The 27868-nt window shown below is 38.3% G+C and overlaps 1 protein-coding gene across 1 annotated transcript in view; it reads left to right on the forward strand.

The window, feature by feature from the left end:
- Dmd (dystrophin) overlaps window positions 1-27868 on the forward strand; it is a 1772476-nt gene that overhangs the window by 1657453 nt on the left and 87155 nt on the right. The window contains exons 59-61 of the mRNA XM_052170230.1: window positions 13969-14170; window positions 16614-16699; window positions 19003-19160. Coding sequence (XP_052026190.1) covers window positions 13969-14170; window positions 16614-16699; window positions 19003-19160 — 446 coding nt within the window. The remainder of the gene's footprint in view (window positions 1-13968; window positions 14171-16613; window positions 16700-19002; window positions 19161-27868) is intronic.

Raw genomic sequence — 27868 nt, forward strand, 5'->3', positions numbered from 1 at the left:
AAGGTTAAGATAGTACAGTAACAGGAAGGGGGAGGGGATGTAGAGGGAGATGGGGGAGAGGGGGTAGGGAGTCATTTAGGACAGAAATGAGCAACCAAGAAAAATAAGTATAAAGGCACGCTAGGAGTTCAGTAGGAAAATCCAAGATATTGTAGTGCCATGAGAAATAAAAAGGAATCTGTTGTTAAGGTCAGATGATGTTGGTGACAGCGCTCATCTTATATAGCAACAAAGAGCACCTTAATAACTTTGGTGAATGTAATACACTGAGTAGCTTAAAAATGAACCAAAAGTGTGGATGGCAGGCATCTGCCTATTCTTACAGACCCTTAGTTATAAAAGGAAGGAAAGAGGGGTTGTAATAAACTAGAGATGACTGAAGAATTAAAGATTAGTGGCTTAAGAGGAGAGGATAAAGAAAAATGGGCAAGATATGGGCAGGTGACCTAGACACTTCCCTGGTATTACAGCAGGTTCTAAGTAACTAACTGCTCTTCCAGAGTTCCTGAGTTTGATTCCCAGCAACCACATGGTGGCTCACAACCATCTGTAATGGAATCTGATGCCCTCTTTTGGTGTGTCTGAAGACAGCTACAGTGTACTCATATACATAAAAAGAAATAATTTTTTTAAAGGAGACATTGCTTAGCACTATTTCCAAAGTAGAACTGTTTTAAAAATGATTAGGTGTAAACTACGGCCATTTATATAAGTGAGAATGTGAATTAGGTGTGAATTGTCATGGAGGTATAATAGAAAGGTAAGATTGAGGAGCTAGGGTTATGTATGAGTCATGCATACTAATATTAAAATCACCCCAAATTGGGGACAGAACTTAGAAACACTGAATGACTGTAAACCTTAGCCACTAAGGTTCTTTGGGAACAAAGAAGTCCAACGCAGAGGTTCTCAGAAGTGGGTGGTACTATAGTCAAGGAACTATTTGTACATTGTTGTCACATAGAGAGATAAGCACCCTACAGTGAAATCATTGAGAATAATCAGGTACGCCCATTTTCTTTCCATATCAAGATTTCCAATGCTTAATACAGAACTGGGCAGAGAGAGTAAGGCTCTCTGTTTTCATAGAATGAATACATGGATGAAAGCCAATGGAAGATTCCATTGCCTTACGAACTTATAGCCTGAAGTTATCATTTTCAGGTGTATAGCTGCCAAGTTTAAGTAGTTAATAAAAGGCTCCCCATGCCTAGGATTTTCTTGGGGACCTGGTTAATGAACCATAGCAGGCACAAAGGAGTTTGGGGTGGGGTGGAGTCAAGGGGCTGAATAGAGAAAGTCTTCTGTCTCTTTTTCTTCTCTTGACCCTGCCCCATCCCATAGATACTGCTTTCCTTTGATAAAAAGGAGAATTATGAACTGGTTATTATAAAGTGCTATAGAATATTCCTGTAAGATCCCAAAAGTTCAAAAGAGGTAACCAGCTGTTTCAGGTTATACTATGACAAAACTCAGAAATAGACTACATGGAAATGTCTCTAATGTCTCATGACTATTATCCCTTTCCATAACTACATGGGAACCATTTGAACATTATTCAGTTTTTATGGTGAACGAGGCCTATTCATTGGCTTTTATTTCTGTGTATGTGAAAATTTTTCATAAACACTAGGGAAGTGTAGGAGTTAGATATTGTAAAAAAAAACATGTTAGCCATTTGAGGTGATAACCTTGTAATAAACTTAAGCTCTGAATGTAGGATGATTTTGTTGAATTTCACTTTTAAGCAGATTTGAATTTCTCAGCATTTCTTTTCAGAACTTCACTCTTATTTGAAAAAAAATCAAGGATAGCAAAATTAGAGTGTATTTATCTAAATTAGGTACTGACTTCTTAAGAATGCATGGGTAATGCCTGGCAGACTATGGCCCCATGTGCAGTGGGAACAGAGTGAAAAGTTTTGCCAATCCATTTACTTTTGAAAAACATGTGTGGTCCAATTCCTTAGTGAGTTTTCAATAGGTGATTTAAGAACTTCCTCTAAATTTTGTATTTGCTTAGGTTTATCTTCTAGTTCTTTTTTTATTTCTATGCCTGCAGAAGCCTGATAAAGGGCTATTGTCCTCGGTCTAAAGCAAGTGAAACTTGCCCTAGCTAGTTTTCCCTACCAATGTCTGCTTCTACTCTGTCTTACATTAATGGAAATTAGTGATGTTATCTCAATGATTTCTTGATGCCAGTGAAGAGATTGAATTACAGATGCCTTGGAAAACATACTCAGCTACCTCTATAAAGCAATTGATTTTTTAAAACTTTTCCTATCAAAGTTCAATATTGCAATAAACCAAATAATACGTTTTATCGACTGTAGATAGAGAACATGCTACTTATGTTACGAGAATCACTGTAGGCCTACAATGCCCCTCAGTTTATAATCACCATTAATGTTGCATGGTCTATAGTGCTTTTCTGGGCATTGTGAGTAAGTAAAAGTTAAGGTTGATAGAACTGCAAAGATAAATTGTAAATCTTAGTAAGAAGGACTTGTGAGCTGGTTTATATGGCTGAGAGCTTTTGGCAAGTATGAAGAAGACAATGTAGGCTTTTCCTTTCTTCCATGGTTTTGATGACACTCCATAGTGTATATCCTCTATAATTAAAAGGATAAACAAATCTCAAGAGTGGAAGAAAAATTCATTCAACAAAGCAGGTATACTTAGTTTATTTTTATGTAGAGGATTGAAGAGAGCCATAGGCCTAAATAGATGATAGTTGATAAATGTGACAACTACTTTCCATGCAAGAAGAATTTGAGAATAATTTGCCTCTGTTTAGGAATGAAGTACTAAATTATAGTCATGTGGTACAGTATAGAATTGTCTGAATAAAGCTGAAACTTATGCATTTGCCCTTACTAAGATGAACAAAGTAAAAAATGTGCTTTCTTCCATGTAAATGGGCCTTACCATTTAATAGTACACTAAAAGTGGCTAAAGGAGGCATTAGGCTCCTTTAGTCTAATGGCATTGAAGACTCACAGGAACCCACAATATCAAGGCTTATACAGCTACAATTTTTTGCCATAAGAAGCTCCAACACAGTAGCATTAAATGCAGGGTATGAATCCTCAACCATATACTGCTTCACAGTAAGGGCTCCCAAGAAACAGAAGAATGATTTTGTTCCACCGAACTTCTTTTTAATATACATATGTTATTTTTCTATATAAGGTAGAAGGCATATCTACCCTTTCTGTGATAGCACCCATATATCTTCCAGAGGAAGGACTGAGGTCTTGTTGTAAGTCTCTCTGACATCCATCAGTTGCAGAACAGGAAAAGGGCTGGTTGCTCCTCAGTTCTAATGTTAGGATATCAAAGAGTAATTTGTAGTCTCCATTATTGAGTTTCAGGTTTTCTACTTGTTTTGAGCATATTGACTCTCCTTCCCCACTTCTTCCCTAGTCTGTCCATTCTTTTTCTACCCATGCAACTTTGTGTGTTGGGTGATTTTTTTTTCCTTCCTTCTTCTAGACTGTGGAAGACCCAGAGAAAAATGTCTCTCCTCCTACTAGCTCAAAGTTTCCCATTCATTTCATAGCTAGCAGTAGAATTGTATGCCCAACTCTTCTCTCTATGCTAGGTTTGGGTCTGGGTTAAGCTTGCAAAGGTTTTGTGCATGCTGTCGCAATCTCTGTGAATTCATATGTGTGACTGCCCTTCTGTGTCTCAGAACATGTTCCTGTGTAGTCATCCATTTCCTCTGAGTCTAGATAATCTTTCTGTACTCTCTTTGGCAATGATCCCTGGGCCTTGGGAGGAGTACAATATACTAGGATTGTGTAGTCTCTTTTCACTGTTCTTTGGCCATTTGTGGGTCTCTATGTTAATTATGATTTACTGCAAATGGAACACCCTCAGATGAGGGTTAAGAGCTGCACTGATCCATGGGCAGAATGAAAAGCCACTAGGATTTAGTTTAATAATATGTTAGTTTAACATTATAATGGTAGTAGGTTCTCTCCTAGGACCTGTGTTCTGCTTAGCCATAATTTCTTGAAGTGTTAGTACTACAAGGTATGGCTTTTTATCTTGTAGAATAGGACTGAAATCCAATCAGAAAGTGGCTCATTACTCCCATGATGTTCATACCACTATTGTACCAGTGGGCATGTTTTGCCATGCTACAACGTGAGTCCTAGAACATAACATCAATCTGGTACAGACATGGAAGCTTCATCCCTTACTGGTTAGCTGAAGGTGCTATGCAAGCTACCAGAAGAAAAAAAGTATTCACCAATCATGTCCAGGAATAAACCCTGGATGTTACAAGTCTCTTTTATTTCAACTCTCCCAGGACTTTAGGCTACCAAAGGTATTGTTGCTATTAGGAGAAACATTGAAGGAACCAGAAAACACCAGCAAGATAGATGAGCTAGTAAATGTGCTTGTAGCCATCCATGCCTGATGACTGGAGTTTCATCCTGGGGACTCAATGGAAAAAGAGAACCAGATGTTCCATGATCTCCACACATATACTATGGCACAGGCATTCTGTACTTGACTAAATTAAATAAATGTACTAATATTTTAAAAAGCAATGAAATTTGATGTACAAAAAAAATCCTCCTGTCCCATGCTAAAATCGTAAGACTAATAGTCACTCCTAAGTGGAATGTAGCTTTGGAATGCCATAGAAATGTTAATGATTCACATCTGAGTTTCATCCTTAGGAAGGTAGCCCCACCAAATTAAACATAATACTGTCTCAGTGATCCAGGTGTTCCAATTACCCCTCCACCCTCTTACAGATTTTCACACAGGAAAGTAGCAGAAAATATTTTTGTCATGTAACGTTATAGGTTATAGCAGAGAACGTACAGTGTATAAGCTTTTACTGTATTCCCAGTACTGTTCTTTTTTTATTTTTTTTATTCAATATATTTTTTATTTACATTTCAAATGATTTCCCCTTTTCTAGCCCCCCACTCCCCGAAAGTCCCGTAAGCCCCCTTCTCTCCCCCTGTCCTCCCACCCACCCCTTCCCACTTCCCTGTTCTGGTTTTGCCAAATACTGCTTCACTGAGTCTTTCCAGAATCAGGGGCCACTCCTCCGTTCTTCTTGTACCTCATTTGATGTGTGGATTATGTTTTGGGTATTCCAGTTTTCTAGGTTAATATCCACTTATTAGTGAGTGCATACCATGATTCACCTTTTGAGTCTGGGTTACCTCACTTAGTAATGATGTTCTCTAACTCCATCCATTTGCCTAAGAATTTCATGACCCAGTACTAGTCTTAAATTTTCATTGTCACAATCAATGGCCACATTCTTCATTCCGATTGTGAGAAATCACTCTTCTCAATATTTGACTACATAAATATTCTTATGGTGCACTTTATAGTACAGAAGCTTAATAACAAATGCATCCTATGAATCAAGAGCCAAACTACATAGTCATATTTAATGTTTCATGTAGTGAGGATCACAGGGAGAACTATCATTCCTTTGTTCATGGTATTTGACCCATTGGCTGTCTTCCTCACTATTAAAAGTGTGAAGGTTGTAATGAAGCCTTTCAACCTAAAGTAGATGTGAGTCAAAGCTAAGAGATTATTCTTTCTCATAGATACCAACATTGCATTATATTTCCTCTTAGGGAAAAAAGGCATACTTGGTGCCTTCCTTACCCTCTCAGCATCAGTCTCACTTTCTTTCCCTTTCTCATTGGTTTTCATCCAAATCTTATCCCTTTCACCAACATGTATACAAGTATTATTACCTTTGGATTTAGCCACTGTGTTGGTCCTTGTTGATGGTGCTAACGTCACCTTTTAGTCCATTACCAAGGGTAATAGCCCTTGCTGTGATGAGAACAGAGATTGGACTGTTCTGCCCTCTAGGCAACCAAACCTTTATGATGTCTTTAGTTAGGCTTGATACTGGAAAAGAAATAATCCATTTCATCGATTCGTATGGAGTGTATATATTTAAGTTTCAATATCTGAATTTTCCCATTTTTGCACTAGTATTAGTTTGATTTCTGTTATTGTGACAACCACCATGGCCAAAAGCCAATGGGGAAGTTGATTGTTTCATCCTTAAATTCCCAGATCATAGTCCATTACTGAGATAACTAAGAGTACGAACTCAAGGCAGGAACTGCATCTGAAGCCATGGAGGAACACTGCTTCCTAGGTTGATCTCAATGCCTTGCTCAGTGTGCTTTGTTCTTTTGTACATCCCAGGACCACTTGCCAAGGAATGACACTGCCCACAGTGGGCTGGGTCATGTCACATTAATAAAGAAAATTCACCACAGGCTTGCCCATGGGCTAATATGATGGAGGCATTTTCTCAACTGACATTGTCTCTTCCTGAGCTTGAGTTAGAATCACAAAAAGTAACCACTATAGCAATATTGCCAGTGACTGAGACTGTATCGTAGATAGGAACTACTAGTTCTAGCATCCATCAGGAAAGAAAACTGTGCTGGAGGGAATAGGTACCAAGAAGTCCCTTCGTTGAATTCTCTTTTGATTGTAATTTGGTCCCACAGGTGTAGCCCATTTCTCAGAGTTAAGAGTTGCTCAGATTTCTTTGTTTGCTGCTCCACCCATGGGTCAGCGGAAGTAAAACACTATGGAAGGAGATTGTGGTCCCCCCTTTAGCCTTTGCTAATTCAGCTAAGAATTACAGTTTTCCTCTTCCTAATGTCAGCATGCAGATTCATTCTAATCCATTTTGTTAACTTCTTCTATTTGCATTCTTAGTCCAGACACTACTAGAAAATCGAATGTTTATCCATAATGAAACCCAAAGCCTGAGCTACTATCAGCCAAGGGTAGCTTGTCAACCAGAATCACCACTTGTTCTTTCTAAGTAATGCATTAGTAATATTTTAGTGAAGAATGTCTTATGACTCCTCTAAACACTCTCACTCCTGACACTGACTACAATAATAGTGGTGGTTAGACAGTCAGTTGTTAGGAAGGATGTCGGGAGCAAAATGGCATTGTTTGCAAGTCTACAGTTCTTTTCAGGACCAGATACCATATACCAACTCTAACAAAATAAGATATGCATCACAGCTACTGGGTGCATCACAGCTTGTTCCAGAGACTGAGTGATTTTTTTTTTTTTTTTACAAAAGCTACACCAAGGTACATTTTGTCTGTAATCAAGATCCACTGATGTGAGCGCAAGCACTTTGACAGGCCAGGAGGGCAAACTGGAGTTTTGCCTGGGGATTCCTGTATCTTGATGATAACCCATGTGTGCTCTTCCTTAAGTTAGCCCCAAATACCAAAACAGTCATGAGTCTCACTGAGAAGATACAAAAAGCAGGCACTGTTATTGATTAATGGCAACAGTCAGCATGGTGATAATCTAGAACCCAATCTGTAACCCAGTCTCACGTTTCAACAAGTCACTCATTTCATTGCTGTGACCACTGAACTTTATTGATATTTTAGTAAAGTATCTCAAGCCAGCTTCAGGCCTTCTGAGAAAACCATTATACCACAGACAACTACATAAAAATTAAAAAAAAAAAAAAGATTTGTTGGTTCTTGGTGAATTTCACATCATGTTCTCCAATCCTACTCAGTGTCCTGTCCCTTCATATCTGCCCTCTGCACTTGTAACCTCCTCCCCCAAAAGAAAATAAACAAGAGAATGATAATAAAATAAATCTTTCTGTAGAAGATGTGATATGGTGTTACAGTGTGTTCCACAGTATATAACCTTTTGTCCACATATCTTTGCTTGCAAATGTTCATTGCAATGAGTTCAAGGCCTGGTTCAAGGCCTCTGGCTTCTGCTACACTATCAGTACTGGATCCTCATCAGGACTCCTCTCCGTACTCCTCTCAAATATCCTGTTGTTCCCTTGTGTCATGGAGATCCCGCACTTTTGCATCTCCAACATAGGCCCTTTTACATGATCTAGCAAGCAGTTCATAGGTGGGGGAGCTATTAGGGTGAGCCAACTCAAACCTGGATCTGGGCTTCAGTGATAGCTGAACTAGTTAGTCTGTCAGCTCTCCTGTGCCTGCCCAGGTTAGCTCACCCCAATACCATAGCCAGAAATGGGAAGGGCTAGCTTTTTCTCAGGCCATAGGGAGCTTACCTTCTCCCATGCAACCAGGACCGGCTCCACTGTACTGCCCAGACAAGGCAGGGCCAACTCAGCACAGTGCCTCAGGCTGTAGACCAGACCAGGAATATGTGTATGGCCTTTGGGATATCAGCACAGGACACTGACTTGGGGCATCAACATAGGACACTGGCCTATGACATCAATACAGGACACTGGCCTGGGGTATCAACACAGGACACTGGCCTATGACGTCAATATAGGACACAGGCCTGGGGCATCAACACAGGACATTGGCCTGGGACTACACAGACCCTGGCTGCAAAAGGACCATGGACCCAGACATAGCCCCTCAGGCAAGAGCAGCATGGACCCGGATATCCCTATCACCTCAAGAGGCAGTGCAATCCATTCAGATCAGTATGTCTCCACATGGCAGCATGAACCTCATATGTCCACATGGTATCCAGTAGCAGCCCAGACCATGGACATCTGATTGATCATTAGTGGTAACTTGGGTAACAGTCATCAACACAGACCCCAGCTACTGCAGGACCACTGAACCACACATGACCCAGTCGAGGCAAAGACATCATGGTGTCTTCAGGTGGGTGTGCAGCATACTTGTATTCACTTGTTCCTTACCAATAAGAGTCTGTAGTTTCACTTTTCTCCCCAGGGTAGTCTGTCTTTCCCATCTCTCCATCACATATTCGCCCATCCTAGTAGCACTCACCGCCTGTGGCAGGCTCTTGAGTGTCTTTCTTTGAGCTGTTCCTTGCCAGAATACTTTTGTTTGCTTTGAGACATTGTTTCATGTAGGCAGGCTTGGCCTGGACTTCCTATAGATTTGACTGGCCTTGAACTCCTGATACTCTGACCTCACCAGTCCTGATTTCTACTACCAGCATAGATGCACTCAGAAGGTTTACTTTGCAAATATATGGTTTCATCTCAACAAGTCTCCTGCTGCCATACACTGGGCCAGAAAAGTCAACAACAGGTTCATCAGTTCTTACACCATTACCAATCCTTAACACATCCAATCTTGAGACTGTCAGCTTGGGCTTCTGTGGGGACTGTAGGAGTTTTTCCTCTTTCAGCAACTTTGGGTGATTCTCATTTTTCTCACTAGTTACTAATATGGCATTTGGATGTGTTTTCCCTTCCTTTAAAGTCAGTAAAGACCTCTTTTGTTGATCACAATTCTCCCTATCTATGTCATTCATTTTAAAGGCGTTTTTTTAGTTCTAAGGATCTATAATTCTGTGAAAGACACAGGAGGTAAAACAGCAATTGATAGTTGTATATTTATTTATTTTTAATTCTTATTTAAGTTTTTTTTGCATACCATCTTTTGATGATATTCTTTCCTCTTGATCAGCTCCTCCCAGATCCTCCCCACACCCTATTTTGTGTTCAAATCTTTCTCAAAAAGAAAACTGGAAAAACTATGAAAATGAAAATCAAAACAGATAAGCAAACAAAAGAAAGAAAGAAAGACAGACAGAAAGAAAGACAGTCAATAAGAGAAAAACAAAACAAAAGGCACACACACACACAAAAAAAAAACCCATGGAGTCTGTGTTTCACTGGCCAACTATTCCTGGGCATGGAGCCTGCTCTGGAGTGTGGTCAATATACCCAGTGTCATTCCACTGAAGAAAGTGGGTTTTCCCTTTGACAGCTGTGTGGCTAGGGGTAGGACTTTGTGCCCACTTTCCTTCACATTGGGAATTTTGTCAGGGTTGAACCTGTGCAATTTTGGACGTGCTGACATAGTCTCTATCAGTTTAACCTGTGCATCAGTACTGTTGTGTCTGGAAGATACTACTTGCTTAGAGTCATCTAACCTCTATTTCTCACAATCTTCCTACCTTTTATATAAAGCTTTGAAGGGAAGGGTTTGATAAAGATATCCCAGTTAGGGCTTAGTGCTCCAAAGTCTCTTCCTCACTCCACATTGTCTTGTTGAGATGAGGGCTGAATGAGGCACCGATCTATCAGCACTGCTTTTTTGCTATGGTACTTTAGCAGAATAATAGCAGTAGATTTTCTCTTAGGTCCATACCTATATAAGCTAGGGTTCTTAGCCATGTTAGCACTATCATATACAGGTTTCCATTTCATAGAGTGGGTCTTAAATCTAACAAAAAAGTAGTTAGTTATTCCCATAATGCTTGTGCTACTACTGTCTTGCAGACAAGTTTGTGTTGTAAGTGGAAAGTCTTGTAATTAGGTGAAATTGTTTATTTCTGGTAGTATGCAAAGTACCTTCTAGCACAAGAAACATCAGTCAGTAGAGGATAAGCTTCTAGTTATTAAGTTACCACCTTAATTTCTCCGTGTTCGATGACATTAGAAAGTCATGTCTTCAGCAACAGGGCCTTCCCTAACATATTATCGAGATAGTTTGTGATGTTTTGGGGAAGTGAGTCTTTGGGAGCCCTTTGGACAATGACAGGATGTAAACCATGGAATTGATGTTTGAACCTAGAAGGGATGACTAGGCTTAACCAGATCTTCTTCTGCATGGCAAGTAAGACCCTGGAAGACTAGCCATTTCTCTCCTCTCTCTACCTCCTTTTAGATCCACAACCTTTAGGCAAGAAGAAAACACCATTATGTACTTCTATTCTTTAATGACATCAAAGCTGTAGCTTCTTTTTCCATTAAAGTGTTTTTGAGGAAGTGCAAAGATGGCTTAGTGGTTAAGAGCACATAATCATTCTTGTAGAGGACCCAAATTCCAGTATCCATATTGGGTAGCTTACAACCACATGTAACTCCAACTCCAAGGAATCTGGCTCTTTGCTTTTTCGGCCATCTGCATCTACATGCTCACACACACACACACACACACACACACACACACGCATAACTCCTCCCAACACACAGGTGTACCTAATTAAAAGTAAACCAAAATTTAAAAAAAACTATTTCAAGTAATTTTGAAATAAAACATTTTAAAATTGTTTTATGTGTATAAGCATTTTGTCTGCATGTATGTATATGTATCACATATGTGCCTGGTACCTTGAAGATTCAGAAGAGGACATAAGATCCCTGGAGTTATGGTTTCAAGTCCCCATCTATATGGGTACTAGGAACTGAACCCAGGTCCTTTTCAAGAGCAGCAAGAGCTCTTACATTCATGTGTGCATGTGTACATGCGCACTCGCGCGCACGCACGCACACACACACACATTTGAGCATGTATGCATTTATTTCATATTATAGTATATATTTATATAATGAAAATTGTTAACTTCAAGAAAAAGAAAAGCTTCACAAAACCTTCTGCTAGTTGTTTACTGAGATTTGCAGATACGGTCATCATTTTGTTTAAAGTTTCACCAAAATAATCTCCATGTATTCTTTAATAGGCTTGGTTTGAACATTGAGCATGCTTGAATGTGTGCGTGTGTATGCCATTTCAATTACCCACAATTTATTCCTCACCTCTTTGCTGATCTGTTGCATGGTCTCTGTCTGCTTAAATAGAATGCTTTTGAAAATTGTTCCATGAAAATAAAATTTTGTTTTACTGTTTTTCTCTTTACTATGCTTGTTTGATCTTCTGTGATAGATTGGTTCTGTATTTAACCACATCCAGTTTTAGCAGAGAACACCATACTGTATTTCTCTCCTGTGTCATCTTCTGTTTCTGTTATTTCAGAGCAATTGCCTCACTCCCCTCTGCAGCTATTTATACTCTAAATTTTCTGTTGTGTGTTACCTGCGTATTTACCTGTGTTGACATCAGGTCTAATAAAATGAAATTCATGCAATTTCCCTGTTTGTTACCATCCTGTGGGTTCATTAGACACTTCATAAAAAGTGTGCATAAAAATTCACACTGTTCTTACATCCTTGGATCAAAAGCAAAATAGTTAAAACAGTTAAAGTATATAGCAATGAAAAATAAAATAATAGAAAAAAAGCATACCTTCCCTCAATACATAAAGAAATATGTTGGGAATATTGGTATGTGGAAGAAATCTGCTCCACCCTTTTAAAAACAAAACTGGCATACTATATTTCTGAAGTTTTTCCATTACCTGAATGTGAGCATTTGTGCTCCCAGGATGTCAGACAGACAAAAGAGATGATGAAAATCTTAGTACCATGTCTCTGTACCTCCCTACTGTCTCCCATGTAGACCCCCAATTAGCCTCCCTTTCTGTATAGCCTCCTGCCTGCTTTTCTTGTTATTTTTTTATTCCTCATTATTTGTCCATCTGACTCTCAGATAGGTCTTGTAGTCTGCCAGTTTCCTACTTCTAAGTTTGCACAGTCTCAGATTTCATTAAAAAAAAAAAAAGACCATATCTTTCTTTTTAAGAATACAGTGGAGCATTGTATAAAGATGTTTGGGGCAGTCACTGACAGTGATCCTATAACATGTAGCTTAGTAATGTAGTATACCTCCTAATTTGTGGAGTTATATTCTGTGCTGTTCACTCACTGATTAAATCACCTAAGGACGTTTTTTCTCAAAAATTGTCCCTGACATTAAGCAGCCTATGGTTATATCTTAAAGTAAAAGAGGTTGTGGTAGATCTATGTGTGATCGTAATTTACATCCTTAGCAAAATAAATTATGTAAGCAAGTAAGGGATGCTAGTGTAGGATATTTTAGGGAAACAGGTCCATGGGTTGGGAGGACAGTTTTACTCATGGGAGTGAAATATAATGGAAATTATTTCTTGCTTCTGCTATCAGATATTCCTGTTTCTAGGGAAACACCACAGTATTCTGTTTTCCTCTTTTTAAGAGAGACAGTATGTGATGGATATGTATTAACCTTCCTATTTTTTCCTTGATATTGAAATAGAGCTCACCACCAGTAACTAGTAAAATATAGTATAGCCTTAAGTTTGCATTTCTTTTATTATTGGGAAAACTGTTTACTGGATGAAACAGCTTGTATGCATTTCATTTGAAGTTATATTTATAATTGCAGTGCCACTTCCCCTTAGGTATGTGAGAGAGGCACTTAATTATCATTGATTCTTTGTCTGGAAGCACTGACATTTCAAAAAAGAGCTTAGGTGTATCATGTGGTTAGAAAAATACCAGTGTTGCATTTTCAATTTGGCTAATAAATTGGCTTTAGAGAAAAGCATTGTTTCAGGACACTTGGGAGTAAAGCTAGTGATTTGCTGATGAAAGTTTACTTTTGTTAATTGTTTTCTTTTGGCACATGACTAAACACTACCTCAGACTGAGGGAATCTCCCCTAGACTTCAAAGTTCTTCTAAGTGTCAAAGAAAACATATTGTAAAATGCAGTTTGAGGGGAAAGGAGAAAGAAATGAGCTGTCGGCTTGAAAGCCGCCTAGATTATTCAGCTTGCCTAGAGAAAATTGGAGTGAAGTTGGTTATTTTATCTTTGTTGGTGTGAAGGCAACAAAGGGATGCTGAGGTGTCTATTTCAAGGAGAAAAATGCTTACTGATTATAAATGCTCACTTAGAAATTGAGTTTACAGAACTCTAACCATCTAGATTCACCTACTTGATCTCTAACACTAATATGAGAAAGGGCTGTCAGCCTCTCTCGTGAAATCCCTACAGCTTCACTTTCTTTGTGGAATGACTGTAGACTGAAAAGACAGCTCCCTTTAAATCTCAAATATTCCGTGATAGTCCAGGGAAAGGAATCGTGTATCTTTGCCTGTGTGTTCATCCAGTGCCAGTGGGATCTGAAAACAATTTTTGATTGTGAATACTGGTAAAGCAGTATCAACTTAGAAGCTGAGGGATGAAAACAGAAGACCTTTAAAAGAAGGTGGAATTTGGGTTTGGTATTTACTAAAGGGTAGGAAACAACTGGCATTCTTAAAGGAAAAGTAATGAAAAGCTCGAGGTTTTGCATCATTTGTGCTTTTGGGTGATTCTTTTTGCAGTGGATCTCTTGAGCCTGTCGGCTGCATGTGATGCCTTGGACCAGCACAACCTCAAGCAAAATGACCAGCCCATGGATATCCTGCAGATAATTAACTGTTTGACTACTATTTATGATCGTCTGGAGCAAGAGCACAACAATTTGGTCAATGTCCCTCTCTGTGTGGATATGTGTCTCAATTGGCTTCTCAATGTTTATGATACGTAAGTATGGCAAGAGGGGACCTAGTTTGCACAGTGATGGCAGTATTGCCATTACAGTAGTGTCCTAGAAGCTATAGATGTTGTCTTCCTGGAGTAAATCATTTACGAATATGACTTGAAACATATCTGATAAGCTACCAGCAGCAAGAGCTGGAATGCAGCCTTTAATCACAGTGGGAGAGGATCTTTGAGAGTTTTGGGCCAACCTAGTCTACACAATGAGTTTCAGGACAGCCAGAACAACATAGCGACCCTCTATCTCAGAGGAACAAAAGAACTGGAATACAGACTACTCTCAAGTCAGAATCCAACTGGAACTGGGATAAGTCATTTTTTTTTCTAAATAGAAGGTGTTATCCTGTCCCTGTAGTTCTTTTCTCACTTGAATTTTGGAGTTCCTCCATCCATTTTGGAGTGATTCCCCTCAAGAATGACAGTGCTCCTGAAAATGGTGGTGTACCTGTCATCAGAGCAGAATTGTCTTAACAGATAGCTAGGACAATTATGTAGAAGATTGTGAATGGATGAGTCACACAAAAAGAAAATAAGCTCGAAAACAGCAAACTCAGTTCCTGGAACTAAGCAAAGATTTTTTTTTTTTTTTTTTATGTTTACTATGGCTTTCCAGAGCTGCTCTTTGGCACCTCCATTCATCAGCTTCTAAGTTCAAGAATAGTCATTTATTTCTTTTGGCTTATACACAGGACATAGCTCCAGTTCTTCTTTTTGCCTTGTATTTAATGCACACAATTGAGGATGGAAGCAGAAGGAATTGGTCTTGATTTTTCACTGATTTTCTCTTAGGCCTCAGAATTATTACACCCCTCATTTCACATACCAACAAATACATACTCCCATTTGGAAATTTAGGATGGTTTTCTTAGAGGAATTGCATATCAAATACTTTACCTTCTGGTTCTGTTGTATGTATCTATCTTCTGCATTGTTTTTTTGTTTGTTTGTTTGTTTGGTTGTTTTTTTTTTTTTTTTTTGATTTGGTTTTTCGGGACAGGGTTTCTCTGTATAGCCCTGGCTGTCCTGGAACTCACTCTGTAGACCAGGCTGGCCTCGAACTCAGAAATCCGCCTGCCTCTGCCTCCCAGAGTGCTGGGATTACAGGCATGCGCCACCACCACCCGGCTTCTGCATTGTTAATATACAAACACAGTGTTTTCTTTGTTATTTTGGTAAGATACCAACTTTTTTTAAGTTTCAGGACCATCAGACTATTAAATGCATACACTTATCTACTTGGTTATTGAACATATCAGATTTTAGTCATGGATTGCACTCACAGTTATTTTAATAAGGGTTTATAGTCAAGTTTCCCTCATATTTTGGCATCATTTTCTTTACAGATGATGATGTGAATGGATTCTTTACATGTGAATGGATTCTGAAGTTTCATTCAATCTACCTGAAAATTATTTGAGGATAATTTTAATTCCTTAAAGACTTTGTTACATAATGTTTACCTGTTAAATGTTGATTTGCTTTTCCCTAATAGCAACAGGATAAATTTTTGCAGTGACAGGAATTTCATTGAAGCATCTGGGTCTGGGATTTTTCTCTAACCAAAGACCTAATAGGTTGTATTGATTGAAAATTTAGCATATTGATCAACAAACATATTAGAATCTGAGATTCAATTACTTTTCAGAAAAAAATAAAAATCTAAAACGTTGTTGAGAAGCATCTTTTTTTAAAAAAAAAATGGAAACTGTTTGTTCATTCAGTTTTTTCTCTTTTTTACCCCATAGTTAAATTTTTGTGTTAATAACCTTTCGTGTGGAATACATTATTCTCCTTTCTAATTTAAAAAAGCATAATCATATTAGATTGTTGATGTTGGATTTCATATGTATGTCTTACAGAGCATATATTTGAATGCTTGTACAGTATGCCATGGTTTCATTAGATATAAATATTTATATTTTACATTTTGTGTCTTATGACCTGAAGTGATAACTCATCTTCTTAGTAAGCAGTAATATGATGGAATTCTGTGAGTGCCGAGCAGAGAACAGTTAGTTGCTCAAAATTCTTTTTGGCTTCAATAGCCAAAATTGACAATTGGCTTTAGTAACCAGAACTGCTGATACAAAGTGGTAACGCTTCCTCATACTCACTCAAGGTGGCTCTCTGGAGATGTGTAGGAAGGCATTTTATCCCTGTTTTGTGTAGAGCAACTCTGGCAATTCAAGTGAGGGCTTTTAAGAATTAAAATTGGGTAAATATTCATTAACTTGGTTCATCAAACTTTTCCATTGCATTCTAGGTCATGAGACAAACAGATAATGAATTCAGAACAGTTCTTAACAACCTTAATCAAACAATGGCCTATAGAGTTCTTGTATCTAGGGCCCTCTTGCCTCTTAACTAGGAATTTCTACCCTCTATTGGTATGCCAGTAATTGTTTTCTGGTTTGCTTCTTCATAATAGGGGACGAACAGGGAGGATCCGTGTCCTGTCTTTTAAAACTGGCATCATTTCTCTGTGTAAAGCACACTTGGAAGACAAGTACAGATGTAAGTCATGTGCATTAACTCTGCATTCTTTTATTGATGTTGCCTAATTACCTTTGCTCGAGATGGGAAGTCATATTCCATTCTTATTTGACAGCAGGTTTCTTGCATAAGATACAGAGCTGCTTTTAAAGGGTCATAAAATTTGGGTTGTGCTGTTTCCTGTCAGACATTAAATTGAAGGTATTTAAATAGAGAACAAGGATTAGCTTCTCTAGTCCGAGTATTATTTTATGTTACATTGACTGTGATTGAATAAAACACATGTTCCAAGGGGATAAAGTCTGATTTCCTAACCCCTTTGTGTAAGTCAGGAAAAGAAATGTGAAGGTTTAATCCCTGCATTTCCCCTGCATTTGGATTCCCATTTAAAGAATACTATCTAGCATTTGCGTTCAAAACACATTGTTTATTTTATAATCATCTTACTGCAAGTTGTACTGACACATCCGATTCTGTGACGTGACTAACATTTTACTGTCTGATGGACGGCTAGCCTGCTATTTCTTAAAAGGTAAATAGCACCCCTTAGAATTTTCTTTTGATTAGCTATTGGGATCTTCTTAAAAAGTGTAAATCTAAAATAAAAAGCAAATGTTAAAGGACTGATAGCTTGGATGAGCAAATCACCCTCTGTGTCCATCATTAATGTAGAGGACTGTTTTATGTTTTCCCCTTGACATGCTTGTAAGAAATGTTTTCAGGAAGAATTGAATGAATCTAGTCTGTCTGGGCTTCCTCCTAAGAACTAGTCATACATAGATGAAAAGGTTTTCTGGGTGTAAAGATCAGCAGGAGAGAAAAAAAAATCATGGCATTGCTACAAAGCCACCTGTGTCATGGTGCATATTTTTGTGGAGTAAACCATAACATACACAGAACACTGACTTTAGTTCCCACGGGAAGTTTTCTTTCCTAAGAACTAAATAAAACAAAATAAAACCACCACCACCCCTCTGCTGCACAAAGAGAAACATTTTTAACCCTTTAAAATTATTTTGGGTAAAACAATATTTCTGGATACTTTCCTCTTTTAAATATCATTGTTACTTATTTTAAGTTGGTCTTGTTGCCTTTTAAAAAGACATGGGCAATGATGGGTCTCCCTGCATTCCTGTCTCCTCTTGATATTTACAAGTTCAAGACCATCCTTGACTACCTAGTGAAACCCTTTCCTCCAGAAAACAAATACAGAAACAGTAAGGAAGATATAGAAAATCAGTGATAGTATAACATGATAAGAACTAATTACACATAGTATATCATCCTGTATGAGCATATATACCAATCTCAGTAAAGCTTAATGGGCTTATGACTCATAAAGAAGACCTGATTTTACAGAATCTTTTAATATACTCATATGCTTTTGGCTAATTATATGGTTCTTGGTTCTAAAATTCTATGGTAGGATTCGTATCATGTATACATAATAGGCACCAAAGGTTTGTGTTTTGCTTTGAACAATTCAGGTGTTAAGAACATATTTAGGGAGCTGATGAGGTGGTTCAGTGGGTAAAGACACTTGCTGCCAACCCTATTAACCTAAGCTACATTCCAAGAATCCATATGATAGAGGGAGAAAACTAATTTGTGTAAGTTGTCCCCAGACCTTCACATTCTCTAATTGCATGAGTTTATAATAAATCAATAAAAATGTAACTTTTAAAAGTACATGTGGAGTGGGTAAATGGTGCCATAGATAAAGGCCCTTGCCACTGCAGCTGATGATCTAAATTTGGTCCTCAAGACCCACAAGGTGCAAAGGAGAGAATTGACTCCTGTAATTGACTCCTTCCTTTGACTTGCACTCATGGGCCATAATAATATGTGACTCCCATTCTACACATAAGTAAACGAAAAATAAATGTAAATTCAACTTCTTTGCAGGGCCATAGTGTATTTAAATTTTCAGACATCATATGTAGGTAGTGATGATTGACCTAATTTTTAGACAAATGTTCTTATTAGCCTAAATTAGCTTTAATCTCTCTCAGCCTAACATAGAGAAAGCCATGAGTTCAGTTCTAAGAACTGTATAAAGCCACATACCTATACTTAGCATTCAGGAGGTAGACTCAGGAGAATAAGAAGTTCAAGGCTATCTAAGGCCAGGCTATACTACATTAGACCATCCCTCACCCCCGCCCCCATCTTCCCCCAGAAGATAAAAAAGAAAAACAATGAGCCCCTTTTGTGGGAAGCTTGGCTCTTCCTGTGAAATAGTACTCACATGGAACTGGACATTGGCTTCTGTTTATGTCCATTTATGCTTTGATTTTTTTATGATTCTCTTCTTTCTTTTATAGACCTTTTCAAGCAAGTGGCAAGTTCAACTGGCTTTTGTGACCAGCGTAGGCTGGGTCTTCTTCTGCATGATTCAATTCAAATCCCAAGACAGTTGGGTGAAGTTGCTTCCTTTGGGGGCAGTAACATTGAGCCGAGTGTCAGGAGCTGCTTCCAATTCGTAAGTTACTCACCTTTTTGTTTTTCTTGCGTATGACAGGACAAATGTCCAACCACCAGTGCACTCCATGCCCACCCCACCCCACACACATACACACATCCAACCCTCCCTACAAGCCTTACAGTAAGCGCTAAGATTTGTACTTTCATCTAGTGTCTATTTGCTTGATATACTACCATTATCGTTCATTCTGCCTTTTCTTGCCCCATTGATTCTTTCTGTCCTCTCTTTTCTGCTTCTTCCGCTCGAGCCTCTTCTTCCTCCTCTTCCTTCTCCTCCTCCTCCTTAATGCCTAAACACTCTGCTGTGATAGCCATGTAGGCTGTTTCTATGTTTGGTAAAGTATGTAGTATTGATAGGTAGTGCTATAATGAACATCTTATTGTTGCTTTTCTTAAAAATCCCTCTTCCTATTCCCCTTCCTCTCCCCCTCTCTCTCCCTCCCCCACCCCTCCCTCTCCCTCGCCCTCTCCCTTCTTCTCCCCTCTCCCTGTCCCTATGTGTGAGTGTGTGTTTGTATTTCTGTGTATGATTTTTTTCTAGGCATAAATGTGGGCATGTGTACACCTCAAAGGACAACCTTGAGTATCATTCCTAACTTCCCATCTTATTTCAGAAAGGATGTCTTGCTCTTTGCTAGTATATATGCTTGACAAGCTAGCCTAACAACTTTCAGGGATTCTCCTATATCTGTCTTTTCTTTTGTCATAGGAGCAGTGAGATTATAGACATACAATGTGCTGCCTGGCTTTTTATAGGTTCTAGAGTTTTGAGTTCAAGTCTCCATGCATCCATAGCAAGCACTTACACCACCAAGCCTCCCCAGTCCCATTTATTTTCTCTGACTTTGATTCCTTTGGATGAATTCTCCAGCAATATAATGATCAGATTCAATGCTATAAATATTTTTGTGGCTTTTGATTCATATTAACAGATGGCTTTTCTTCAACAACTCTTTCTAGTTGTAATGCCACCAGAATTAATGTAATCAGATATTTGCAAGCCCACATTATTCACTGTATTCTTATGTATTTTTAAATGTTACAAGCTGTTTTACTTACATGAGGTTTCTTAATCCATTCTAATCCCATTCACGATGGCTAAGATTTTATAAAATTAAAGTCTTTTACCACAGACTAAGAGAAAATCCTAGGCAGCTTTCTAGGCAGAACCCTGTGACTATTTGGATGGTAAAGCAGTTTGACTCTTTGAGAGTTTTTGACAGCATGATTGAATGTGCACAAAATAAGCCCACTTAATATGGAGTGGGGCATGTTTGAATTATTTTGCCAAAATGGTGGCAGACTAGTTTTAAAATAGATATGAGAAAATAAGTGCATTTTTCACCATTCCAAAGTATGAAAGTTTCATTATGAAACATTTTTTACATGTTGCTGTAGTAATATCAATTCTAGAACATCAATACTACTAACTCTGATGTAATGAATTATAACAACTGTGTACAATAAAGATCCATTTTAAAAAAATCAGTTATACTACAACAACATGCAGCACTATAAATAGCCCGCTAATCTTTGTTATGTTTTGTTTTGTTTTTCTTTTAGTAAAATTCTACTTACTGTTTGAGTACAAGCTGTGTCATACATGCACTAGTGGTCACCTATAGGTTAGGAACTAGATAGTGTTCATGTATATACCTATGTATTGTATCTTAGGTTAAAAGTAAAGATAAGATTATATCGGTATTGGCAGCTGCCTCTACTGTATGATGGCCCCTGTTGCAGAGAGCTATTCTCAGGATTTCTGTCACCTCCCTGTACTGACTCGTTGGACAGCTATCACCCCCTCTTTGCTCTAGTGTCTCTACTTGGATTTGGTTGTCAGGTTAGGGGGCTGTTGAACTGAAGCTCTGTTTTCCCTGGTGAGGAGGCCAGTCTGTTCCACCTCTGCTTTTGCTAGTTGCCCCTTCCTCAGTACTCTGCCTCTCTTACTGGATTGCTTGCTTTCTCCATAATAGCAGCACTCTCTTCTCAGCATCAGCATTTGAACTCAGTCCATCTTGCATATTGATTGAATGCCTCTGTGCTAGCTGGCAAGCTCCTGGAAACCTCTTTTGTTAGTTTGGGAAGAAATCGACCAATAGATGCCCAGCGATAACAAGTGACTTTTTATTTGCTCCTTGCTTTTTGTTCTTCCTTAATTTCCTTCTTAGAGCATTTATAATTGGAAAAAAATAGAGAGAAAGAAAGCAAAGTGTTTCTTTTGAATCTTCTTTTCTGTAGCCGTCCTTATCTTGTTTCTCAGTCTGCTCATTGTGTGTGCACACACATTGTTATCCTAGGAAGCCTAAGTACACACTATAGTGCCTTTCTTTAGTGGGAATGTCCGTTTATGTGCTTTAGAGAAAAGTATTACCACATGGCAACCATCACTAAAAGTCTCCAATTTCTTCCCATGTTCTACTGGATAAATTTTAGTTCTTTATTTTAGCCCTCCAATCTTTCCCACTGTAGTTCTATAGCCATTGCTTTGAAGCATGGCATTTAATACCTTAGAACAGCCACATCTCACTGTTTGCATTTAGCATGATTATAAGTAATATCACGACTATTGTTACCTATAAAATTTTGCTTTTACTCCTATGACCTTTGCTTTTATTCCTATGACCATGGAATTCTCAGTCTTTTGAGGAGAGGACAGCGGGCAAGCTTTGGAGGCTTTGGTTTTATGTTAGAACAACTCTTCTGTTCCCTCAGCTGACAGAATGGCTAGATTCTCATCTTTATCTGCCACATCTTTCCCAAATATGTTCCTTTTGACACCTTTTCCCAGCTTGCTATGGGGGAACATACAACAATCATTTCATCACTTTTGTCTTGGGTCCTGGATAGAATAAGATGTGTTGTGTTGTATAGCAAAATGGAATAGGCAAGAATTGTTGAGGTGGTGAAAAGGTCAAGTATTGATGAACTGCATGTTTGTGGTAGAGTGGACCCAGATGTGGCTTATCTTATTGAGAACCTCTAGACTTGTAATCATTTCCCACCCATTTGAATGGCTCCATTGTGAATGTTTCCTTCAGACTCCTTGTGCTGGCCTTGTTACTTTTCCTTAACCAGGTGCTCTTTCATTGTACCTTGCCTTTCATTGTACCAAAGGCATGCAAATACAATGTTTACACTGAGAAAGATAACAGTGAAAACACCCTCTGGCCTCTGTTTGAAGTGCAAGACCTTGGGAATTGGGAGGCTTGTTCCTTCCACAAGCTTGTGCTCAAAGGTTGCTATTTCTGCTAGCATGAGGAGGCAGTGAAGTATTTGTCTCTCTTATTCTTTTTTTTTTTTCACTTCAGGTGTTGGCTTTAAAGAGTAGTACTTCTGTGTCCTTTGTTTCTTGTCACCACATAGAAAACTTACTTCTTCCTTTACTAAGCCAGTTAGGAAGGTATAGAATCTCCTGGTTCATGGTTTACTTGAGGCAGGGAGAAAGGTACATTTTCAGGGGCCAAACTCTCTGGATGATCTTCAAAAGGTTCCCTCAGTTCTGTATATCCCCACCGCCTGCTGGAACCATTTTGAAACAAAGATGTAAAGAAAGTCACCCACTAGATCTAAAAAGAAAAAAACTAATAATAATAACCTGTATAGTAGCACACACATATAATCCCATTACATAGGAGGCAGAAGCAGAAGGATCACTACAAGTTTGAGGCTACCCTGAGCTATGCGTAGTGAATTAGAAGCCATCCTAGGTTACATAGCAAGACCTTCTAGAAAGAAAAAAGAGGAGTCTGGGGAGCGTGGATAATGTACTTGTACTGTGTTAGGATCTTAGACCTGAGTATGGATGCCTTACATGCATGTAAAAGTCCAGGTGTGGCCCCATGTACCTGTAATCCCAATATCAGGGAGGTCAAGAAAGGCCAGACAGCCTTCAGCAAGATCCAGATTCAGTAAGAGAGCCAATCTCAAAAAATAAGATAGAGGGCCAGTAAATTAATGCACTTACCACAAACGCCTAGCAACCTGAGCTGAGACCTTAGAACCCGCCTGAAGGTGGAAGGAGGGGTTTGATTCCACAAAGTCACCTTCTGAAGTCAGCATTGCATACCATGATGCTTGCATCCCCCTCCCCTGCACACCGAAAAGTTAGTAAAAATGAAACCATATCTGTAAATATCGAAAGTAAGTTTGTGGCGTCTTCAATAGTAATACTAAGTGAAGCTGCCAGTCACTGCTGTCAATTCATTCACTGGGAAGTTGCCACCATTTGATAGTGATGGAACCATTTTGAACCTTGGCTGTTCTGTGATACAGCTTCAACTAGTGTGTGATTACTTTTTTCCCCTTTCCTATTCCCTTGCAAAAAGGACATTGAGACAGGAAATTGATCTTTCAGGCCACAATGAAGCTAAACTCACTGTGGCAGCAGGTCACGGACTGCCTGAAAGAACCTTCGGGTTGTCTGTCTTTCCTTTTTCAGATCTAGAAATGATGCTCAAGGAGAGATGGTGAATATAGTTTATACTATACCTTTATACCATCTAGTGGGTTTAACCAATTCAAATACTAGTCTGGACTAATAAAGGACTATTGTGTTAATATAGTACTTTACATCAGTTTTAGGTTGCAGTGACATGACATAAATTAACGAATATCTCCCCTTTAGCATACACAGCTTTATAACAAATACATAGTTCAGTGGTTAAGAGTACACACTGCTCTTGCAGAGAACCTGAATGTGGTTCCTAGCACTCATGTTAGGTGACTCACAACTGCCTGTATCTCAAGTCCAGGGGAATCTGACACTCTCTTTTGTAATCTACTGGCATCTGTACTCAAGTGCATATACTTATAGACAGTCATCTATATATAAGTAACCAAAGAAAAACCCCGTAATACATTTGGTTGTGCTTTGTCTGTTTTTAAATAAAACCAAATATTGCTTTTAGGTATAAAAAGTCTTCAGTGACTTTAGAAAAGAGTCATATGTCAGCAAATAGCAATTGGCCTTGCTCTGAGACACACGTCTCTCCTCCACTCTGATGGGCTTTGTAGTATTTTCTTCTATAAACACTTTAATGTCTTTATTATTTAGATAGACTTGAGTACACCAACTTTATATTCAGTATGCTTCAACTACAAATACTTGCATGTCAAAATCTGCTCATTCTACATCTGTTTTCTGCCCCCTGCTGTATTCATACATTCAAAATGAATGCATTGCTGTTTCAACTATCTTTCAAATTTTACATTCATATGACAAAATAATTTTCATATGTGTGGTTGCGATAATATAGAACAAATACATAAATTAGAATAAATTACAGTCCCAATTGTTAAAACAAGTGTGTGTGTGTGTGTGTGTGTGTGTGTGTGGTGTGAAAAATCATGCAAGGATCTTTGGAGTTGTGAAACTACACGTACTTAAACAATGAAGTTTAACTGTTTAGATGTAAAAATCTCAATGTCTTCTCCTGATATGTTGATTTGTTCGCCTGATAGCTATAAGTTCTTATTGCACTTACATTTGGATTTTTCTTTCAAGCCAGGTATCACTATATAGCTGGCCAGTAATATATTGTAAACATTTACTTATTTGTGGTGTGTGTGTGTGTGTGTGTGTGTGTGTGTGTGTTTATGCAAGCACACTCATATATGCACGCGTATACAGCTCTTGTAAATGCTGCTTACCTGCTTCCATCTTGTCAGCTCTTACAATCAAACTCAGGTCCTCAGGATGCTGGGCAGCAAGTCCCTTTACCTTCTGAGCCATTGAGGCAGCCCATTGATAATGTTTTATAATATCTTATTAAAAAGATTTGGGGGCTAAGAACATATGCTTTCTTTGCAAGCATTAGAACCTGAGTTTGCATCTCAAGCAGCCATGTAAAAGGTAGCCATGGTCGCATGTGTCTATAAACTCAGCTGAGGGTTTATATGGAGATAGGAAGAGTGGCAGGGTTTTCTGCCATACTACCACCACTCAAGCTTCAGATTCATTTAGCCAATGGGTTTGTGAAATACCTTGTCCCAGAGGAGTGAGGTCAAAAGTGATAGAGCAGGATTCCTGGAGTACCAAAGCCCCCCCCCCCCCCACACACACACACTGTTTGTATATCTCACACAAACAGTGAGTTTCACCTTTTCTTTTTTTTTTTTAATGCTACATTTGATCTAGTGGAGTAATATTTGCTATTTAGTGTTCAGTCCTGAGTTTAGACAAATACATAGAGTATATATAACAGTTCTAAAATTCCTTGTGCTTCATTGTCTTTGTGCTCATTCCCAATCAATGGGGACTGCAGCTCTGCATTTTTATTTCTCTAATTTTGCTTTTTAATTTGTAAATAAGCACTGGTGGAAACAATGGAAGAGTTAACATTATAAGGTACACCATTGCATATAGCATCCTCTTCTGTACTTGATAAATTAAGTTCTATAGTACCACAGGTAGATGAGCACTTCCCCATATATGTGAAACTCTTTATCATAAATTCCTAACACTGAATATATGAAGGGATTTGCATAGGACTTCAAATTGTGCTTCTGGGCTCTAAGGCCAGGATGTTAATTGCTGTATTAGCCAGGTGGAGTGGAGAACCTGAGGTCAGGATAGGTGTCCTTGAACATGTAAATGAAGAGTGGATAATCACCAAGTGTTATTGTTTGGGCTGATTTTTGTCTTCAATGGGTGATTCTGAATCCTGATTAATATTTAGAGCAGTGACTGCTGGCCTCCAATCTGCTCATTATCCTCACAACTTGAAGTAAAATACTTGGTTTCTACCCAAGGCAGCAGTTATGGGAAACCTTTTACTTCTTATTTCAAGACAAGTCTTGACCTTTCAATCTCCACATCAAACAAGATAAATTTCTGTAAATGTAGAAGAACTCATTATCATGACTGGAAATGCAATTTAGAGTCCCAGAAAAGCCCATCTACATCGTGCAAAGGGGAGTTTTAGGAACCATGATGAGAGAATAGAAAGTGAGTTTTGTCTTAGGTCCCTAGCTTCCAAGCACTTGACATTTTTCCCATTTTATGCCATTTATATTAAGACCATTTGAACACCCTCCCTATACTTATTAAAGATTCTTTTACCCATCTTCCTACCTTACACTTCCATATGAAGGAATGACTTGAGAGAAATGTTGGTTTTCATCCATTATTTTATTTGAAACACTTCAGTCACTGAGTCAATAACAGAATAATGAATAACCATTTATCCTATGTATCTCTCTAACCATTAGTTTTTGCTGTATACATATGTATTACTCTCAGAGCCCTCTCTGTGTGTTCTATGTGATCATACATGTGCATAAACATTCTTTACCATTTACCATTTAAAAGGAAAGAGGCACCACAACACAAACCTCAAGATTTGACTACACATACCTTTTCTATAAATCACATGCCCATAAGTCAAGGAACAAGAGTCTGCTACTTAACAATGTTATGTTTTTCCATGGTTACAAGTGGATATGTGAGTCGCAATGCTTGCTGCTATTTACACAATTTAAATAAATTTAGTAGTTTAGCCAACAAAATCCACAAAGAAATTTCCCTATTGGTGTAGAATGTTCCTTATATTAGCTATTTTTCAAGATCCAATCAAGACTTTTGACACACGTACACACAAAACACATTTTAGAATATATATATTATATAATACTTATATATTATATAATACTTATATAATATATATATTCTAATATATATATTACAATAGTTTACAGGCTGTGGTCAGCCTAGTCCAATAAAGGGTATCTGTCAAGGATAGATCAGGAATCCAGTAGTTGTTCAGTACATAAAGCTGAACTGAAGAATCAACTGCTCTTCAGTATACTTTGGAATCCTAAAGAACTAGGGTATTTTTGACTTTTGCCAGTGAAGTTTTGTTTGTTTGTTTGTTTGTTTGTTTGTTTTTTACCAGTGACGTAATGCCTTAGTACCAGGACAGATACTGAATGAATTTGCCAACAAGAGTAAGGGCAAGCAAGCAAAACAAAAGCTTTCTTCCTCCATGTTTTTCTTTCTTTCTTTTTTTAAATGTGGACTGCTACTGGAAAGGGTGGCACAGATTTAGGGTTACTTTTCTCACTTTCACTTATCCAGTTAAGAAGATCCTTTGCCCACCTGCTTAGGTTTTAGTTGGTTCCAGATCTAGTTAAGCTGATGACCAAAATTAGCCATCACAGTCCCTCAACATTTTTTTATTTGAATTTTTCAATTTTCTTTCATAATATTGACACTTTTGAATTGGTACAGACCAGTTTGCTCTTTTAAAAATGAAATTTCGCTTACTTTTATTTTATATTTATGGGTGTTTTGCTTGTTTGCTTGTCTTCTGACAACATGTATGTACTACCTACCCATGGAGGCCAGAAGACAGCATCACATTCTCTAGAACTGTTGTTACTGATGATTGTGAGCCACCATGTGTGTGCTGGTAACCAAACTTGCATCATCTGGAAGAGCAGCTAGAGCTCTTAACCACTGGCCTCCCTCTGCAGCTCCAAGACCATGTTCCTTGTGAATATTCACATTCTGGATTTCTCATCTCCATCATGATTAGCCTTAAGTTGTTCAGTTTTATATTTTGCTTGAGTTTTTTGTCTGTTTTGTTTTGCCAGAAGATTGTAGAACTGCTGCTGCTGTGTACCTCCCACTGTACCATAGCTGAAGAAATGAACTTGAACTCCCTTCTTATGAGAAACACTAATTATATTGCTATTAGAAAGTAA

This window comes from Apodemus sylvaticus, chromosome X (genome assembly GCF_947179515.1).
Source record: "Apodemus sylvaticus chromosome X, mApoSyl1.1, whole genome shotgun sequence".
Classification (NCBI taxonomy): Eukaryota; Metazoa; Chordata; class Mammalia; order Rodentia; family Muridae; genus Apodemus; species Apodemus sylvaticus.